Genomic DNA, 20435 nt, shown 5'->3' on the forward strand with positions numbered 1-20435 from the left:
TGGGGGGGGGGGGGGGTGGGGGGGGGGGGGGGTGGGGGGGGGGGGGGGTGGGGGGGGGGGGGGGTGGGGGGGGGGGGGGGTGGGGGGGGGGGGGGGTGGGGGGGGGGGGGGGTGGGGGGGGGGGGGGGTGGGGGGGGGGGGGGGTGGGGGGGGGGGGGGGTGGGGGGGGGGGGGGGTGGGGGGGGGGGGGGGTGGGGGGGGGGGGGGGTGGGGGGGGGGGGGGGTGGGGGGGGGGGGGGGTGGGGGGGGGGGGGGGTGGGGGGGGGGGGGGGTGGGGGGGGGGGGGGGTGGGGGGGGGGGGGGGTGGGGGGGGGGGGGGGTGGGGGGGGGGGGGGGTGGGGGGGGGGGGGGGTGGGGGGGGGGGGGGGTGGGGGGGGGGGGGGGTGGGGGGGGGGGGGGGTGGGGGGGGGGGGGGGTGGGGGGGGGGGGGGGTGGGGGGGGGGGGGGGTGGGGGGGGGGGGGGGTGGGGGGGGGGGGGGGTGGGGGGGGGGGGGGGTGGGGGGGGGGGGGGGTGGGGGGGGGGGGGGGTGGGGGGGGGGGGGGGTGGGGGGGGGGGGGGGTGGGGGGGGGGGGGGGTGGGGGGGGGGGGGGGTGGGGGGGGGGGGGGGTGGGGGGGGGGGGGGGTGGGGGGGGGGGGGGGTGGGGGGGGGGGGGGGTGGGGGGGGGGGGGGGTGGGGGGGGGGGGGGGTGGGGGGGGGGGGGGGTGGGGGGGGGGGGGGGTGGGGGGGGGGGGGGGTGGGGGGGGGGGGGGGTGGGGGGGGGGGGGGGTGGGGGGGGGGGGGGGTGGGGGGGGGGGGGGGTGGGGGGGGGGGGGGGTGGGGGGGGGGGGGGGTGGGGGGGGGGGGGGGTGGGGGGGGGGGGGGGTGGGGGGGGGGGGGGGTGGGGGGGGGGGGGGGTGGGGGGGGGGGGGGGTGGGGGGGGGGGGGGGTGGGGGGGGGGGGGGGTGGGGGGGGGGGGGGGTGGGGGGGGGGGGGGGTGGGGGGGGGGGGGGGTGGGGGGGGGGGGGGGTGGGGGGGGGGGGGGGTGGGGGGGGGGGGGGGTGGGGGGGGGGGGGGGTGGGGGGGGGGGGGGGTGGGGGGGGGGGGGGGTGGGGGGGGGGGGGGGTGGGGGGGGGGGGGGGTGGGGGGGGGGGGGGGTGGGGGGGGGGGGGGGTGGGGGGGGGGGGGGGTGGGGGGGGGGGGGGGTGGGGGGGGGGGGGGGTGGGGGGGGGGGGGGGTGGGGGGGGGGGGGGGTGGGGGGGGGGGGGGGTGGGGGGGGGGGGGGGTGGGGGGGGGGGGGGGTGGGGGGGGGGGGGGGTGGGGGGGGGGGGGGGTGGGGGGGGGGGGGGGTGGGGGGGGGGGGGGGTGGGGGGGGGGGGGGGTGGGGGGGGGGGGGGGTGGGGGGGGGGGGGGGTGGGGGGGGGGGGGGGTGGGGGGGGGGGGGGGTGGGGGGGGGGGGGGGTGGGGGGGGGGGGGGGTGGGGGGGGGGGGGGGTGGGGGGGGGGGGGGGTGGGGGGGGGGGGGGGTGGGGGGGGGGGGGGGTGGGGGGGGGGGGGGGTGGGGGGGGGGGGGGGTGGGGGGGGGGGGGGGTGGGGGGGGGGGGGGGTGGGGGGGGGGGGGGGTGGGGGGGGGGGGGGGTGGGGGGGGGGGGGGGTGGGGGGGGGGGGGGGTGGGGGGGGGGGGGGGTGGGGGGGGGGGGGGGTGGGGGGGGGGGGGGGTGGGGGGGGGGGGGGGTGGGGGGGGGGGGGGGTGGGGGGGGGGGGGGGTGGGGGGGGGGGGGGGTGGGGGGGGGGGGGGGTGGGGGGGGGGGGGGGTGGGGGGGGGGGGGGGTGGGGGGGGGGGGGGGTGGGGGGGGGGGGGGGTGGGGGGGGGGGGGGGTGGGGGGGGGGGGGGGTGGGGGGGGGGGGGGGTGGGGGGGGGGGGGGGTGGGGGGGGGGGGGGGTGGGGGGGGGGGGGGGTGGGGGGGGGGGGGGGTGGGGGGGGGGGGGGGTGGGGGGGGGGGGGGGTGGGGGGGGGGGGGGGTGGGGGGGGGGGGGGGTGGGGGGGGGGGGGGGTGGGGGGGGGGGGGGGTGGGGGGGGGGGGGGGTGGGGGGGGGGGGGGGTGGGGGGGGGGGGGGGTGGGGGGGGGGGGGGGTGGGGGGGGGGGGGGGTGGGGGGGGGGGGGGGTGGGGGGGGGGGGGGGTGGGGGGGGGGGGGGGTGGGGGGGGGGGGGGGTGGGGGGGGGGGGGGGTGGGGGGGGGGGGGGGTGGGGGGGGGGGGGGGTGGGGGGGGGGGGGGGTGGGGGGGGGGGGGGGTGGGGGGGGGGGGGGGTGGGGGGGGGGGGGGGTGGGGGGGGGGGGGGGTGGGGGGGGGGGGGGGTGGGGGGGGGGGGGGGTGGGGGGGGGGGGGGGTGGGGGGGGGGGGGGGTGGGGGGGGGGGGGGGTGGGGGGGGGGGGGGGTGGGGGGGGGGGGGGGTGGGGGGGGGGGGGGGTGGGGGGGGGGGGGGGTGGGGGGGGGGGGGGGTGGGGGGGGGGGGGGGTGGGGGGGGGGGGGGGTGGGGGGGGGGGGGGGTGGGGGGGGGGGGGGGTGGGGGGGGGGGGGGGTGGGGGGGGGGGGGGGTGGGGGGGGGGGGGGGTGGGGGGGGGGGGGGGTGGGGGGGGGGGGGGGTGGGGGGGGGGGGGGGTGGGGGGGGGGGGGGGTGGGGGGGGGGGGGGGTGGGGGGGGGGGGGGGTGGGGGGGGGGGGGGGTGGGGGGGGGGGGGGGTGGGGGGGGGGGGGGGTGGGGGGGGGGGGGGGTGGGGGGGGGGGGGGGTGGGGGGGGGGGGGGGTGGGGGGGGGGGGGGGTGGGGGGGGGGGGGGGTGGGGGGGGGGGGGGGTGGGGGGGGGGGGGGGTGGGGGGGGGGGGGGGTGGGGGGGGGGGGGGGTGGGGGGGGGGGGGGGTGGGGGGGGGGGGGGGTGGGGGGGGGGGGGGGTGGGGGGGGGGGGGGGTGGGGGGGGGGGGGGGTGGGGGGGGGGGGGGGTGGGGGGGGGGGGGGGTGGGGGGGGGGGGGGGTGGGGGGGGGGGGGGGTGGGGGGGGGGGGGGGTGGGGGGGGGGGGGGGTGGGGGGGGGGGGGGGTGGGGGGGGGGGGGGGTGGGGGGGGGGGGGGGTGGGGGGGGGGGGGGGTGGGGGGGGGGGGGGGTGGGGGGGGGGGGGGGTGGGGGGGGGGGGGGGTGGGGGGGGGGGGGGGTGGGGGGGGGGGGGGGTGGGGGGGGGGGGGGGTGGGGGGGGGGGGGGGTGGGGGGGGGGGGGGGTGGGGGGGGGGGGGGGTGGGGGGGGGGGGGGGTGGGGGGGGGGGGGGGTGGGGGGGGGGGGGGGTGGGGGGGGGGGGGGGTGGGGGGGGGGGGGGGTGGGGGGGGGGGGGGGTGGGGGGGGGGGGGGGTGGGGGGGGGGGGGGGTGGGGGGGGGGGGGGGTGGGGGGGGGGGGGGGTGGGGGGGGGGGGGGGTGGGGGGGGGGGGGGGTGGGGGGGGGGGGGGGTGGGGGGGGGGGGGGGTGGGGGGGGGGGGGGGTGGGGGGGGGGGGGGGTGGGGGGGGGGGGGGGTGGGGGGGGGGGGGGGTGGGGGGGGGGGGGGGTGGGGGGGGGGGGGGGTGGGGGGGGGGGGGGGTGGGGGGGGGGGGGGGTGGGGGGGGGGGGGGGTGGGGGGGGGGGGGGGTGGGGGGGGGGGGGGGTGGGGGGGGGGGGGGGTGGGGGGGGGGGGGGGTGGGGGGGGGGGGGGGTGGGGGGGGGGGGGGGTGGGGGGGGGGGGGGGTGGGGGGGGGGGGGGGTGGGGGGGGGGGGGGGTGGGGGGGGGGGGGGGTGGGGGGGGGGGGGGGTGGGGGGGGGGGGGGGTGGGGGGGGGGGGGGGTGGGGGGGGGGGGGGGTGGGGGGGGGGGGGGGTGGGGGGGGGGGGGGGTGGGGGGGGGGGGGGGTGGGGGGGGGGGGGGGTGGGGGGGGGGGGGGGTGGGGGGGGGGGGGGGTGGGGGGGGGGGGGGGTGGGGGGGGGGGGGGGTGGGGGGGGGGGGGGGTGGGGGGGGGGGGGGGTGGGGGGGGGGGGGGGTGGGGGGGGGGGGGGGTGGGGGGGGGGGGGGGTGGGGGGGGGGGGGGGTGGGGGGGGGGGGGGGTGGGGGGGGGGGGGGGTGGGGGGGGGGGGGGGTGGGGGGGGGGGGGGGTGGGGGGGGGGGGGGGTGGGGGGGGGGGGGGGTGGGGGGGGGGGGGGGTGGGGGGGGGGGGGGGTGGGGGGGGGGGGGGGTGGGGGGGGGGGGGGGTGGGGGGGGGGGGGGGTGGGGGGGGGGGGGGGTGGGGGGGGGGGGGGGTGGGGGGGGGGGGGGGTGGGGGGGGGGGGGGGTGGGGGGGGGGGGGGGTGGGGGGGGGGGGGGGTGGGGGGGGGGGGGGGTGGGGGGGGGGGGGGGTGGGGGGGGGGGGGGGTGGGGGGGGGGGGGGGTGGGGGGGGGGGGGGGTGGGGGGGGGGGGGGGTGGGGGGGGGGGGGGGTGGGGGGGGGGGGGGGTGGGGGGGGGGGGGGGTGGGGGGGGGGGGGGGTGGGGGGGGGGGGGGGTGGGGGGGGGGGGGGGTGGGGGGGGGGGGGGGTGGGGGGGGGGGGGGGTGGGGGGGGGGGGGGGTGGGGGGGGGGGGGGGTGGGGGGGGGGGGGGGTGGGGGGGGGGGGGGGTGGGGGGGGGGGGGGGTGGGGGGGGGGGGGGGTGGGGGGGGGGGGGGGTGGGGGGGGGGGGGGGTGGGGGGGGGGGGGGGTGGGGGGGGGGGGGGGTGGGGGGGGGGGGGGGTGGGGGGGGGGGGGGGTGGGGGGGGGGGGGGGTGGGGGGGGGGGGGGGTGGGGGGGGGGGGGGGTGGGGGGGGGGGGGGGTGGGGGGGGGGGGGGGTGGGGGGGGGGGGGGGTGGGGGGGGGGGGGGGTGGGGGGGGGGGGGGGTGGGGGGGGGGGGGGGTGGGGGGGGGGGGGGGTGGGGGGGGGGGGGGGTGGGGGGGGGGGGGGGTGGGGGGGGGGGGGGGTGGGGGGGGGGGGGGGTGGGGGGGGGGGGGGGTGGGGGGGGGGGGGGGTGGGGGGGGGGGGGGGTGGGGGGGGGGGGGGGTGGGGGGGGGGGGGGGTGGGGGGGGGGGGGGGTGGGGGGGGGGGGGGGTGGGGGGGGGGGGGGGTGGGGGGGGGGGGGGGTGGGGGGGGGGGGGGGTGGGGGGGGGGGGGGGTGGGGGGGGGGGGGGGTGGGGGGGGGGGGGGGTGGGGGGGGGGGGGGGTGGGGGGGGGGGGGGGTGGGGGGGGGGGGGGGTGGGGGGGGGGGGGGGTGGGGGGGGGGGGGGGTGGGGGGGGGGGGGGGTGGGGGGGGGGGGGGGTGGGGGGGGGGGGGGGTGGGGGGGGGGGGGGGTGGGGGGGGGGGGGGGTGGGGGGGGGGGGGGGTGGGGGGGGGGGGGGGTGGGGGGGGGGGGGGGTGGGGGGGGGGGGGGGTGGGGGGGGGGGGGGGTGGGGGGGGGGGGGGGTGGGGGGGGGGGGGGGTGGGGGGGGGGGGGGGTGGGGGGGGGGGGGGGTGGGGGGGGGGGGGGGTGGGGGGGGGGGGGGGTGGGGGGGGGGGGGGGTGGGGGGGGGGGGGGGTGGGGGGGGGGGGGGGTGGGGGGGGGGGGGGGTGGGGGGGGGGGGGGGTGGGGGGGGGGGGGGGTGGGGGGGGGGGGGGGTGGGGGGGGGGGGGGGTGGGGGGGGGGGGGGGTGGGGGGGGGGGGGGGTGGGGGGGGGGGGGGGTGGGGGGGGGGGGGGGTGGGGGGGGGGGGGGGTGGGGGGGGGGGGGGGTGGGGGGGGGGGGGGGTGGGGGGGGGGGGGGGGGGGGGGGGGGGGGGTGGGGGGGGGGGTGGGACTGGGAGAGAGTTGCCATGTTCCTTCCAGAAGCGACGGTCTGCCATCGTGATATATATCAGGAGAAGAAGAACCAGGCCTCCTACGGCAAAGCGGATGATGTTGAGCTGGGTGTAGTCTGAGACCATTGGGATGTGACATTCAGAATCCGTGAAGAGAGGAAAAAGAGATTAATCGGTTTGAACGTGACCCTTAATTCACAATATATCATTATCCTATACACAATCCCAGCCAACATCACAACACCCCTTGATTTAGTCAACCTGGAGGATGAAAGGTCGGATCATAGCTGGAGGAGATGGCTCTCTTGGCACTGCACCCCCGGGGAACAGAACTCACGTCTGAACAAATACAGCATGAGTCCATGTTACTCTGTTCCATGTGTCTGGTTTCCTTTTGGCGATGTGTCCTTCTGCCTCCAAGTCCTTTTTGTTGCAATACTCTGGATAGCCCTAGTATGTCTCATCAGAGGGATTTTTAAATCTGGGAGCACAAAAGGGCTAGGTTCATGCATATATAATTAAGACATTAATTCAATAGTTGTTTCTTATGTCTGTTTTAAAGGTTACAATCTACTGTTTTCGCTAGATTTCAAACCCTGCCGTTACGTCTCTATTTCAATCGGTTTTCAAAAGATACTCTGTAAAAGGTTTAAAGCTTTAAAAATTTGTTCAAACTATTGTCTCTTAATAGCGTTGTCAACTTCGCCATCTCTGAATATGCTGTAACTTTCAGAATCCAGTCATTTTTTGTTGGTACCTTATTATCTCTCCATTTTTGTGCATATAACGTTCTTGCTGCAGCTGTCCTATACGTCAACAAAGTTCAGTATTGCAGAAGAAAGCCCTCACCCAAGAAAGGCCTCAGGTATCATATCCCAAAAAGACTTAGGCTCATTCCGCACACGCAGAATAATGCACTTTCAAACTGCTTTCAGTGCTCTTTGAAGCTGTGCAGAATGGCAAAATCCACTTGCAAACAGTTGTGAAAGTGGTTTGAAAACACATTATTTTGCGTGTGCGGAAGGGGCCTTAGTCTCTTTACGCATCCACCACATGTGAAAGAACTCTTGCTGTCAACTCTCAAAAGCTTATATCCTGAAAATCTTATAGGTCTCTAAGGTGCTGCTGCGGTCTAATCTCTATGTAATGATTGTTGCCTGGCTCCACGCACGTGGTTATGATGAAGACAGGTTAGAATTGCTCTGCCATCGGCAGAGGCGTATCTAGGGAAAATGGAACCCGTGGCAAAATCTAGGGGAAATGGAGCCGCGCGCACGCACGTGTGCGTGTGTAACTCAGATTTTGCTCCAGGCTCCATTTTCCCAAGATACGTCTCTCATAAGGTGCCTCTGGGGTCTAATCTCTATGTAACTGTACTGTAAACAAAACACATCCTGAGGTAAAGAAAAAAATTGAGATCAAATATCGTGGTCATGGAGGAACAGGAGAAGAGAAAGCCAGATACCACACCTGATATCAGAAGCTCCACAGGGTCGCTGTGTGCCGATAAAAAGAATGGTCTTCTGAGAAGTCTGTAGCTGCAGGTATAGTTCCCTTGATGCTCCCAAGTGATTTTGCTGAAGCCAAGTCGACCCACGTCCCAGGAATTCTCCATAGGCCACTGCAGTGAGGGGTTTCCGTCCTTATGGAGAAAGAATTCTGCAGGTCCATCTTGAATTTCACACTGGATATCAACTTGTCCCTCAAGGGTGACTAACCCACCGGGGCGGAGGAAGATGGCAGGCCTGGGGATGTCTGAATCTGCGCATGACAGGAAACAGGAAATGAGATGTCAAACGATGGGTTTTGCCCGCTATCACAAGATAGGGAGCTCCATCTGGGAACCTGGTTTTCCCTTCTACTGCAGAGCCAAATATTCCCTCTCACACGAAGGTCACACTGATTCTGTGTTCAGTGGCTTTTTCCACACAAAGCATTGAAAATGTTTGCCAAAAACAAAGTTTTCGAAAGAATCATTTTGGGGTTTTTTGTTTGCATAGCATGAAAAAATTAAGCATTTCAGTTCTTTTTTTAAACAGGCAGACATGTCTTCAAAGCCACGGAGGCGCGAAATCAGCATAATCTTGCCGCTTGTGATGGCTTTGAATCTACCTCACACACACAAAGATTTAAAAAGAAAAATGACACGTTTGCAGAATTGGCAGGCAAAAATGAATTTATTCGTGAACGGCAATGATGGAATTAGCAAGCAGCCATGATGCCAGATGAGGAACCATTTGTAGGAAACTTCAGCGAAAGGTGACAGCACAGAGAATCTCTGAAGCAGCAGAAAATGGCAAACAGCAGAGAGAGAAAAGGGAGAGCTAAAATGGGGTGGGAGAAATAAAATGTTTCCTGATGTTCACGCAGCAAGCAGGAAACGTTTTGAAAATGAATCCTGTGACAGGAAGCTGATTTCTGTGCCCAGTGCAACATTTTATCATCATCATCATCATCATCATCATCATCATCATCATCATCATCATCATCATCATCATCATCATCAATATACTGCCCTATCCCCAAAGGACTCATGGCGGTGCACAAAAAACATCATGTATAAAAACATCATATATAAAATATAAACAGCAATTTTAAGTTAAAACAGCACCCCGCGAAACCCTTACATAACCCTCCTAAAAAGAAATAGAGAGAGAATAATGGGTCCCGACGATGTTAGGGACCCAGAGAAAGCAGGGGAGGGTGTTGGGGCACCTTCAGCGGCTGGTCTCTCCAAAGGCCCGGTGGAACAACTCAGTCTTACAGGCCCTGCAGAATTCCCCAAGGTCCCGCAGGGCCCGGACAGCTGGCGGGACAGTGTTCCACCAGGCAGGTGCCAGAGCCGTAAACATCTTGACCTTTTCCTGTCTCTTTTCCAGAATCACACAAGTTAAAGTGGGAAGGGAGAACCACAAAGTTGACTCCTCTGTGGCAGTGGCGTAACTAGGCAAACTGGAGCCCTGGGCAAAACCTGAGTTTGATGCCCCCCCGGGAGCGTGCCCAATGCAACGCGCACCCCCCCTTGTAGCTACGCCCAGTGGCGTATCTAAGCAAACTGGAGTTTGGCGCCCACCATGGGCAGCCACCCTCCCCCACTGTGACCAAGCAATGATTTTTACACCAGGTTGTTTCATAGAACATGCCCCAACTCACAAATCTGAGCACAGCAATAAGCCATGCCACACAGCAGAAATAATTTTTGAAAACAATTTCAAAATGCTTTCAAAATGTTTTATTACTGCTATGAAAACATTTTATGGTGTTGTATCCAGTACCCCCAATTGAGGGAAACAGCATCACTTTCAATGTTTCAGTTGAGAATCTAAATTCCCTAGTTTAAAACAAGTGATGCTGGAATTCACCCCCAAAATACATCATTTTCAATGGTGTTTAAATCTAGGGAGTTTGGTGATTCTCCTTTTAAATCCACCTTAAAGGGAGTATCTGGGGTTCCTTAGGTTCAAACAACACAGCGTGATGCTACTAGTTGATTCTCCCACCCTCTGAAACAGCATCACTTGCAATGTTTAAACTCAGGACCTCAGGATTCTCCCTTTTAATCCATGTCACAAGGCGGGGGGATTTAAAAGGAAAAATCTGGGGAAATTTAAAAGTTGCCTGCTGTCAGGGGTGCAATTGTTAAGCTAGCAGCACCAAACTTTCAGGGCATCTTTAGGAGACTTTGACATTACCAATTAGGTTTGGTGCTTATTCAGGGGGTCCAAAGTTATGGACCCTCAAAGGTGTAGCCCCCATCTTCTTCGTTAGCTCCCATTGGAAACAATTGATGATGGGGCACCCCTTTGGGGAGTGCATAGCTTTGGACCCCCCCTGGACCAAACTTCACAAAACCTGGGTAGTATCAGTAAAAAGATTCTCCTGATGATACCCTCCCAGGTTTTAATAGTTTGGTCTTAGGGGGTCCAAAGTTATCGACCCTCAAAGGTGTCGCCTCATCTCCTATTAGCTCCCATTGGAAACAATGGGGGATGAGGTACCCCTTTTGGGAGTCCATAACTTTGGACTCCCTGGACCAAACCTCACCAAACCTGGGTGATAGCATCAGGAGAGTCTCCCAAAACATCCCTGAAATTTTGGTGCTGCTAGCCTAAAAACTGCGCCCTCTGCAGGCCAAAAATGGAAAAACACTGAAAATACAAAAAATCCCACTAAAACAAACTCATGCTTCCCCCACAGGGCTGCGCCCAGGGCAACTGCCCACTTTGCCCAATGGGAGGAACGCCTCTGCTCTGTGGCCACAGAGTCATGGGGTATGTCTTTGCTCTCTTTGACAGCTAGGATATTATTTCCCTTCCCCTTCCTGACTCTTATGGCAACTCTAAGGTGCAGAAGGGCCTCCATGTGAATATTATTCTGGTGACACGGAATTTCCAGAAACCTTAGTACGAATATTTCAGGCCTTAGTACGAATAAAAAGCAAAGAAAGACTGGGCTGACCCCCAACTCTGTGAAGTGTAAGGAATGGTTCCTTAGGACCCTCACCTAACACCAAGAGGTCCACGTTGTTGCTGTTCTCTGAGGTCTTGAAAAGCTTTGGTGTTCGGTAGCTGCAGCTGTAGCTTCCTGCATGATTCAGCCTCACATTGCTGATTTGGAACAGGGCCATGCCCTCCTTTGACTCCACTGATTGTGGTGCCTTCCTCTTTCCAGCTTTATGGAGATAGAATGTGTTGTTGAGACCCTCCATCCAGCAAGAGATGATGATGTTGCTTCCCAGGAGAGCCACACTGCTGGGACTCAAGGAGATATTGGGCCTTGGTAGATCAGGATCTGCGAGTAGAAGAAAGATGGTCATCTGGCATCACAAAACTCCACCAGAACCCCCATAGGTTACACCATCTTGGAGGCACAAACAGAATTATTACCATCTTGAAGGACTAGTCCCGCCTTCCTCAAGCATGTGGTCTTGACTCCGACCATCCATGACAAATAGGTGGTCTGGCCCAAACCAGATTGCCCTTTGTCCAAAAGGAATATTAACTCACGATGGTCCAATGTGCAAGAGAAATGAATGGGTTATTCTAATGTAACCTCAGGTGTCCAAGATCCCTGATGTTGCAGGTGGCAGGTTTTTGAGTTTTGTCACACGGCCTTTGGTACTAAAAACCCAGCCACATTGCAGCTAAGATTAAGACCCCAAACCCCCACATGAAGAGTGAGACACAATGTTGGGTGGAAAGACTGTTTACCTCTTATCAGAAGCTCCACAGGGTCACTGGATAGTGACATGGCCCTTCTCATGGCATATGTACATCTGTATTCTCCTCCATGTTCCCAGTTCACATGGATGATGAAGAAAGTGGCAACAGTGCGACGGGTCCACAGCTCCCAGAGCATTTGACCTCCTGCCTTTTCGAGATAGAATGTCTTGTCATACCATTCTGTGGTCATGCAGGAGATAGTGACATTTGTGGCAAGATCAACCCCACCCAAGGGGCGCAGGGAGATGGATGGTGGGTCCAGAAGGTTGGTATCTGTGCAATGAATCAGAGAGCAGAGTGAAAACCACCTGGCATTACTGGTGACAATAAGCTCCAGGGGTTTTCTTCACCATAAAGGAGAGGACAACATGACTTGCTTCAGCAGTGGCGTAGTGGCTAAGAGCAGGTGCACTCTGATCTGGAGGAACCGGGTTTGATTCCCAGCTCTGCCGCTTGAGTTGTGGAGGCTTATCTGGGGAATTCAAATTAGCCTATCCACTCCCACACATGCCAGCTGGGTGACCTTGGGCTAGTCACAGCTTTCTGGAGCTCTCTCAGCCCCACCTACTTCACAGGGTGTTTGTTGTGAGGGGGGAAGGGAAAGGAGTTTGTCAGCCCCTTTGAGTCTCCTACAGGAGAGAAAGGGGGGATATATATCCAAACTCTTCTTCTTCTTCCCTTCATCTCTCACCAGGGCTGCACTCTAGGCAACCATGGCGCCCGGGGACAAAATCCCGGAGTTTCATGCCCCCCTCCCCGCCTGCTGCATGGGCTGCCACCCTTTTCCCCCCATGACCAAACAATGATTTTTTGTACCAGCTCACAAACCACCTCCCCCTCCCGTCAAAACATACATGGCTCTCTCCCCACCAACTCTTTTCCTAATTTCCTAATCACAACAACCCTATGAGGTAGGTTGTTAACCTGAGAAACAACTCCAAGCCAGTGCAAGTGGGTATTAAGCATGTAAATCTCTCACAAATCACCCCCAGCAAAACATTTACCAAACAAATGTCAGCATCATCTCCTCACAAAATACTTCCAGTTGAATTCACCCACAAACAGCATCACTTTCTTAATGGTGTTTAAACCAGGGAGCCTGTGATTCTTCTTTTCAACCTACCTTAAAGGGAGAATCAGGGGTCCCTGCTGGAAATAAAATTGAAAGTGATGCTGTTTGGGGCTGGATTCTCCCCACCCCTGAAAACAGCATCACTTTTGAGAGCTGGAGGATTCAGGATGAAACAACAGCGGATTCAGCTGAATTCAAGGCAAATTTAGGCACTTTCTCGGACAAAAATTGTCCGATTATGTCCCAGCCCAAATATGAACAAATGCTATCGCAAGGTATTTGCTTTTTTGGGGGTATTTTTGGTGTTTCTTTTGGCCTGGTAGGAGCACATTTTGGGAAGCTAATGGCACTGAAGGATTTCAGGGCATCATCCAGAGATTGCTCTGATGATACCACCTGAATTTGGCGATGTTTGTTTCAGGGGCAGCAAAGTTATGGGACACCCAAATGGAATGCCCCCATCCCGCATTGTTTTCAATGGGAGCTAACCTGAGATGGGGGGTTACTCCATTTGAGGGACCAGAAGTTTGGTCTCTTTGAACATGACTTCACCAAACTTGGGTAGCATCATAAGAATAATAGTTAATAGATGATACCCTGAAATTTTGGTGTGTCACTAGCTTTAAAAAATACACCCCTTCCAGGCACCCCAAGAAATTTGCCCAAGATTCTTTTGTTTTGGCAGTGACTTTGCTCCATCAGGAAGCTAATGAGGAATTTCTGAGGCAGGCTGCACATTTTTGAAGATAGAGGCTTGTGACTTTCAAAGTGGCTCCAGGAGGGTCTCCTGGTAATAGCATCCAAGCTTGGTGAGTTTTGTTTCAAAGGGGGGGGGGGCGAGTTGAGATAGTTCTGAGAGAACTCAGGCCACAGGCTTCTCACGTGCAGGAGCCGGGAAACAAAATAGTTTCCTTTAGGGGGCCCATAAAATTGAACCCCGGTGAAGCAAAGGTCTCCAAACCTGGATGCTATTACTGGTGAGTGTCTCCCTCCTGGAGCCATCCTGAAAGTCTGGTGCCTCTATCTTCAAAAAAAATGTGCAGCCTGCCTTACACATCTCCAGAAATTCCCCATTACTACAATGGAGCAAAGTCACTGCAAAACCAAGAATCTTAGGCACATTTCTTGGGGTGCCTGGAAGAAGTGTATTTTTAAAGCTAGTGACACCAAAATTTCAGGGTATCATCTGTTAACTATTCTTATGATGCCACCCAAGTTTGGTGAAGTTATGTTCAAGGGGACCAATGTTATGAGCCCCTAAACGGGTAGCCCTATCTCAGGTTAGCTCCCATTGAAAACAATGGGGTTGGGGTCACCCCCTTTAGGGGTCCATAACTTTGCTGCCCCTAAACCAAACATCACCAAATTCGGATAGTATCATCAGGACAGTCTCTGGATGGTACCCTGAAATTTTGGTGTTGCTAGTCCTAGAAATGCGCCCCCTGCAGGCCGGAACGTGAAAAAACACTTAAAAAACTTAAAAAACCCACAAACGACCCTGAAATGCTGGCGCCCCTCCATGTGACCAAATGAGGGGCGCCCGGGGACAGAGGGTACCCCCTGTCCCTAGGCAGGAACGCCACTGTCTCTCACAAATATAGAGACAGATTTCATCAGTCAGGGAGCCCAGCCTAAAGACTAGGAAGTGCACTCTGGAAGGTAAATTTAGGCTGCTAGGGAAAAGGTTAAAATCCAGGACCCCCAAGGTGGCATTCTCCGAAATGCTACCTGTTGCACGCGCAGGGCGAGCTAGGCAAGCGGAGATACAGGGTCTCAATGCGTGGATGAGAAGGTGGTGTAAGGCAGAGGGTTTCAGCTTTGTCAGGAACTGGGGAACCTTTTGGGCCTGTACAAAAGGGACGGGCTTCATCTTAACCAAAGAGGAACCAGGCTGCTGGCGCTCAACATTAAAAAGGTGGCAGAACAGCTTTTAAACTGATCCTTGGGGGAAAGCTGACAGGAGCTGAGGAACTTCGGTTTGGAATACAGAGTCCATGGGGATGCAGACAGAGAGGGAGGTTTTTCTAAATCAACCACATACAAGCATGGAGCATAGCAATGTGATAAGTGATAGTGTCTACAAAAGGCTAGAGGGCAAACACATAAATCCCAGGTTAGGGGACAGAGACAGAGCACACAAGCGTCTCTATGCCAATAGTGCAGGCTATTCAACCCAAAATGGGGGAGCTGGAGTACAGGAGCCTTTGAAGGAGGACATTGATATAGGTGGGCATCATAGAGACATGTAGGGAATGAGGAGAACCAGTGGGATGCTGTTATCCCAGGTTACAGGCTCTACAGGAAGGATAGGACAGTGCGTATTGGGGGTGGGGTGGCTCCTCTACATCAAAGAGAGCATAGTGTCACATAACATAGACAATGCAGGGGGAGCTGATTCCTCTACAGAAGCACTGTGGATATCAATACCAGGGGTGAAGCATAGTTTAACATTAGGAATATATTATCGTCCTCCTGTCCAAAGTGCACAAGAGAGGATTCTGGTAGATGGAAAAAGAAATTAGAGAGGCCACTAAAAGCAAAAATGTCGGGGTAATGGGCCATTTTAACTATCCCTCTACATAAACTGGAAAAATGTACGTTCAGGCTCTGGGTGGTAAGGAGAGAGAACATTCCTGGAGGCATGCTAAATGACTGTGGCTTAGAGCAGATGGTTGTGGAACGAACCAGGGGAGAGTTGATCTTAGATCTAATTCTATGTTGGATCCCTGACCTGGTGCGGTAAGTTAGTGTTGTTGAGCTCATAGGGAACAGCTACCACAATGCTGTCAGATTCAGTATCTGTGCATGCTAACAAGTGACAACTACTAATGAAGTTACATTTGCCTTTAGAAAGGGAAATTTCTCAAAGATGAGGGGGATAGTGAAGAGGGAAGCTGAAAAGGGAAAATTGGTGAGTCAAAAATGTCCAAGGTGCTTGGAGGTTATTTAAAAACACAGTCTTAAAAGCTCAGCTGAAATGTGGCACCTCAGAGGTTAGGAAAGGCAGCGCCCAGTCCAAAAGAAAGCCACCATGGTTACCAAGGGAGGTTGAGGAACATTAGGGAAAAAAAGATGTCTTTTAGAAAATGGAAGTCCAACTTTAACTGATGAAGAATACCAGAGAGAACACACAATATGCAAAAGAGAAGCAAGTTAGCTGTAAGGGAGGCAAAAAAGGATTATGAGGAACGCATGGCCATGTAACATCAAGACTAGCAACAAACAGTTCTTCAAGGACATCAAAAGCAGGAAGCTAGCTTAGGGAAGCGGTGAGGTCCAGTTAGATGATGAAGGAACAAAAGGTGTGCTAAAAGATGATAAGGCAGATTGTAGAGAAGCTGAATGAATTCTTTGTATCTGTCTTCACCCAAGAGGAGGTGGGAGGGAAAATTCCTGCACCTGAACCAAGTTCTCTTGTGAGGTGAATCTGAGGAACTAGTGAAGATAGTGGTAGACAAGGAAGAAGTTCTGGCAGCCATTGATAAACTAAATGCTACCAAATCCCCTGGCCCAGATTGCATTCATCCAAGAGTTCTTAAAGAGCTCAAGCATGAAATTGCTGATGTTCTCACATTAATATGCAACTTATCCATGAAATCAGGCTCCATCCCTGAAGACTGGAAGATGGCCAATGTCACACCAATCTTTAACAAAGGGTCTAGGGGGGACCCAGGAAATTACAGGCCAGTCAGTTTGACATCTGTTCCTGGTAAATTAGTAGAATCTATCATTAAAGATAAAATTATTAAACATGTAGAAAAGCAAGACCTGCTGAGGAAGAGTCAGCATGGCTTTTGTAGAGGCAAGTCCTGTCTTACATAAGAACATAAGAACTGGCCTGCTGGATCAGACCAGAGTCCATCTAGTCCAGCACTCTGCTACTCGCAGTGGCCCACCAGGTGCCTTTGGGAGCTCACATGCAGGAGGTGAAAGCAATGGCCTTCTGCTGCTGCTGCTCCTGAGTACCTGGTCTGCTAAGGCATTTGCAATCTGAAATCAAGGCAGATCAAGACTGGTAGCCATAGATCGACTTCTCCTCCATAAATCTATCCAAGCCCCTTTTAAAGCCATCCAGGTTAGTGGCCATCACTACCTCCTGTGGCAGCATATTCCAAACACCAATCACACGTTGCGTGAAGAAGTGTTTCCTTTTATTAGTCCTGATTCTTCCCCCCAGCATTTTCAATGTATACCCCCTGGTTCTAGTATTGTGAGAAAGAGAGAAAAATTTCTCACTGTCAACATTTTCTACCCCATGCATAATTTTATAGACTTCAATCATATCTTACAAACTTAATAGAGTTCTTTGAGGGTGTAAACAGGGTGTAAACAGACATGTGGATAAGGGGGAACCAGTGGACACTGTCTACTTGGATTTCCAAAAGGCTTTTGACAAAATTCCTCATCAGAGACTCTTGAGAAAACTCAGCAATGAAGGAATAAGAGGGGAAGTCCTCCTATGGATTAAAACTGGTTGAGGAACAGGAAACAAAGGGTGGGTATAAATGGGAAGTTCTCACAATGGAGAGATGTAGGGAGTGGTGTCCCCCAAGGATCCGTATTGGGACCAGTGCTCTTTAACTTATTCATAAATGACCTGGAAGTAGGGGTGGGTAGTGTGGTGGCCAAGTTTGCAGATGATACCAAATTATGTAGGGTGGTGAGTGGGCTAAGAAATGGCAAATGCACTTCAATGTAGCAAAATGTAAAGTGATGCACATAGGGGCAAAAAATTAGGACTAATAAAAGGAAACACTTCTTCACGCAACGTGTGATTGGTGTTTGGAATATGCTGCCACAGGAGGAGGTGATGGCCACTAACCTGGATAGCTTTAAAAAGGGCTTGGACAGATTTATGGAGGAGAAGTCAATCTATGGCTACCAATCTTGATCCTCCTTGATCTCAGATTGCAAATGCCTTAGCAGACCAGGTGCTCAGGAGCAGCAGCAGCAGAAGGCCATTGCTTTCACATCCTGCATGTGAGCTCCCCAAGGCACCTGGTGGGCCACTGCGAGTAGCAGAATGCTGGACTAGATGGACTCTGGTCTGATCCAGCTGGCTTGTTCTTATGTTCTTATTCACAAGACAGTTTTAAAATCATAACGATGAAGAGAAAGCTCTTCCTCTTTTTAAAACATTTGTACCCCTCTTTCTCTCCTGTAAGGAGACTCAAGGTGATCTACAAGCTCCTTTTTCCTTCCTCTCAACTGCAGCCAAAGGCTGGGCTCAGGGAAGCTTAAGAAACACTATTAGCAGGGGCGTAGCTAGGGATAATGGAGCTTGGGACAGACTATGAGTTTTCCAGGGGGCATGACAGTTAGAGGGGATATTTGTTTAGAAGGCGAGAGCTACATTTCCAGCTACATGGCTAACAGGAATAAAAAGAGTAGGGTGAAGCCACCAGCAACTTAAGCCTTGCAATCTTGGAGCAGTTTTGAATTTAGAGGATAAAGATGTAGCTGCAGTCACCAAAGAAGATTTATGTGCTCTTCTGTGGGATTTGAGGAAGGGCTGCCGAGGGTCTGGCTCAAGTACATTATGCTTGTTTCCCTACAAATTAGCTGGATGCTTCAAAAGCATCGTCAGAAGAATAGCTCCCTCCTAGGGAAATTGAAGTCAAGAGCATAAAAGCTACCTGATGAATACAGACTTGCTTGTATTATCTCGTCATGACTCATGACTCATCAGAATCAAAACACTTCACAACCCTGGGAAAGGGAATGCCGTTGAGCTGACCAATGATCTTCCCAGTGTATGATTGTTTACATGGGATAATATCCTGCTGCAGCATAAAATCTCTTTTCTGTTCCCTTTCCTGTTTCAGCTGCCATCTGTCGCATTGAGCAGATCAAGCCTTACAACGAATGGCTCAGGACAGAAGGGTAAGTATCAATACAGTTAAAGGGTGTCTATTAATATTCTCACCTAATAACTGGAGTGCCACAGTGTTGCTGGGCATGGACATAAGAAACCCCCATGGAGGTCTATAGGTGCAGAAGTATTCCCCTAACTGATCCCAGCTCACATCGATGAAGAGGAAGTCAGCAACGTCCCCATCTGTCTCTATCATCCGTGGTAGCCCAGCATATGGATAACCAAAGCGATGGAGATAGAACCTCTTGACTGGACCTCTAGCACGGCACTGAATAGTGATGTTACTACCAAGGAATTCCACCCAGCCAGGACTCATGGAGATACTGGGTTTAGGCAGGTCAGTATCTGTGAACAGAAGGAGCATCTTTTAGGGCACAAGCTGACACAAGCACCTTCCAGAACATGTGGAATTAGCCATGGTCCAAACAGCTGGCAAAGCAGAGGTGCCTTCCCACCCCATGCTCAGCCACCCACCCCCACCCACCCCAAGGCTCCCCATTCCACCTTCCCCCACCCCCACCTTCATCTTTCAACCCTCCATCCTCCCCCCACCTCACCTCACCTCACACCACACCTTCCAACCCTTCCCCCACCCTAAGCCTCTCTTTGTCACCTTCTCCAAGTCTCACCATTTTACCCTCCTCCCACCTCAAGCCTCCCCATTCCACTCTCCCCCACCCCAAGTATTTCCTTTCAATCCTGCCTCACCTGAAATCACACCTTCCCACCCTCCCCCAGCCCAAGCCACACTTTTCACCCCACCCCCTCCACCCTCCCCTTTCCACCCTCTCCCCACCCCAAGCCACAGACTCAGGAAAAGGTAGGTCAGAGGCATCGTGCCATGAGGAAGGGGACACTGTGGTCCCACTAAAACCCATTGTGGGGGGAAATGCAATTATATGGAAAATGTTGTGTCTCCCCCTGCAATGGGCTTTGCAGCCAGTTAAAGTATAAAATAAAACAAAATTCATTTGGACAGTTACAATAAACGTATCCCGGAACACAGGTAAACACATTTAAGAAGTTGGAAGCTGGTGACAAAAGCACCAAAAGGGAGATACGGCTCACGCAAATGCTTGGGAAACATTGACACTTGGAGACTAACAAAGTTACGACCAGAGGCTTTCTAGTGTTTTTGGAGCCAAAGCAGAGAAGGCCCTGTCTTTGGTGCTCACCCATCTTGCTTCGAACACAAGGAAATACTTCAAGCCGGGACCCTCACCCTTTATCAGCAGCTCCACAAGGTCACTTTGTTCCGATCGGAACCAGGTGTTTCGATCAACAGCATAGCTGGTGTAAATCCCTCCATCCTCTTTGCTCACATTAACAATTACAAAAGTAACCTTGTCTGGGTTCACTGGTTGTATCCTGTACTTCTTAAACGGTTCCAGGGAGACCCCATTTCTAGAGAAAGAAGTTTCACAGTGGATTCCCGCGTCTTCTCCCACTGAGTATCCCAGTTGGGACGCCATATAGATCCAGGGAGCAGAAATGACTTGCCTGCAGCATCAAGAAAATAAGAGCAAAATTCTATGTTGCTCTGGGGGAGCAGCAGGGGCGTAGGAGGTTAAGAGCTCGTGTATCTAATCTGGAGGAACCGGGTTTGATTCCCTGCTCCGCTGCCTAAGTTGTGGAGGCTTATCTGGGGAATTCAGATTAGCCTGTACACTCCCACACACGCCAGCTGGGTGACCTTGGGCTAGTCACAGCTTCTCAGAGCTCTCTCAGCCCCACCCACCTCACAGGGTGTTTGTTGTGAGGGGGGAAGGGCAAGGAGATTGTCAGCCCCTCTGAGTCTCCTGCAGGAGAGAAAGAGGGGATATAAATCCAAACTCTTCTTCTTCTTAGAATATGGGAGAAGACACTTCACCATATATTACATTTTCAGAGAAATGCAAGCAATTATACAGTGGGCTAGCAGTAAAGCCCATTGTGCTGAAAAAATACAACAGGCGCTAGACAGCTGTAGCAACTCTTGGGGAGGGAGGTGGGAGCCTGATCCAACATACTGAGATGAGCAGGAAGTATCGGGGCTGCTTCTCCCCCCACCTTGCTTCCCGAAGTCCACAGGTCTTGGGAAGGGAGGTGGCAGCCAAGGTCAGCAGTTGGAATGTGAGGGACGAATTTCCAGCATGCAGGACTCACTTAGGCCCCTTCCGCACATACAGAATAATGCACTTCCAATCCACTTTCACAGTTATTTGCAAGTGGATTTTGCTGTTTCGCACAGTAAAATCCAGTTGCAAAGCGGATTTAAAATGCATTGTTCTGCATGTGCGGAAGTGCCCCGTGTGGCCAAATATAAGAACATAAGAACATAAGAACTAGCCTGCTGGATCAGACCAGAGTCCATCTAGTCCAGCATTCTGCTACTCGCAGTGGCCCACCAGGTGCCTTTGGGAGCTCACATGCAGGAGGTGAAAGCAATGGCCTTCTGCTGC

General features: G+C 59.9%; 1 protein-coding gene across 1 annotated transcript; it reads right to left on the reverse strand.

Moving 5' to 3' along the window:
* Positions 1–10225: 10225 nt before the first annotated feature.
* LOC125444296 (immunoglobulin superfamily member 1-like) lies at positions 10226–19466 on the reverse strand. The gene is made up of 5 exons (XM_048516724.1): positions 19217–19466; positions 18046–18339; positions 11036–11320; positions 10329–10616; positions 10226–10245 (listed from the first exon to the last, which is right to left on the reverse strand). Exons 1-5 carry the CDS (start codon positions 19464–19466, stop codon positions 10226–10228), a joined length of 1137 nt encoding a protein of 378 aa, XP_048372681.1.
* Positions 19467–20435: the final 969 nt, after the last annotated feature.

Source organism: Sphaerodactylus townsendi, linkage group LG15, assembly GCF_021028975.2.
Source record: "Sphaerodactylus townsendi isolate TG3544 linkage group LG15, MPM_Stown_v2.3, whole genome shotgun sequence".
NCBI lineage: Eukaryota > Metazoa > Chordata > Lepidosauria > Squamata > Sphaerodactylidae > Sphaerodactylus > Sphaerodactylus townsendi.

Coding starts and splice junctions, on each gene's coding strand:
- LOC125444296 (XM_048516724.1), bottom strand. CDS start 19,466: ATGGCGTCCCAACTGGGATACTCAGTGGGAGAAGACGCGGGAATCCAC. Junction 18,340..19,216: donor TGTGGAGCTGCTGATAAAGG/GTGAGGGTCCCG, acceptor TTCTGTTCACAG/ATACTGACCTGCCTAAACCC. Junction 11,321..18,045: donor TGTGGCACTCCAGTTATTAG/GTGAGAATATTA, acceptor TTCATTGCACAG/ATACCAACCTTCTGGACCCA.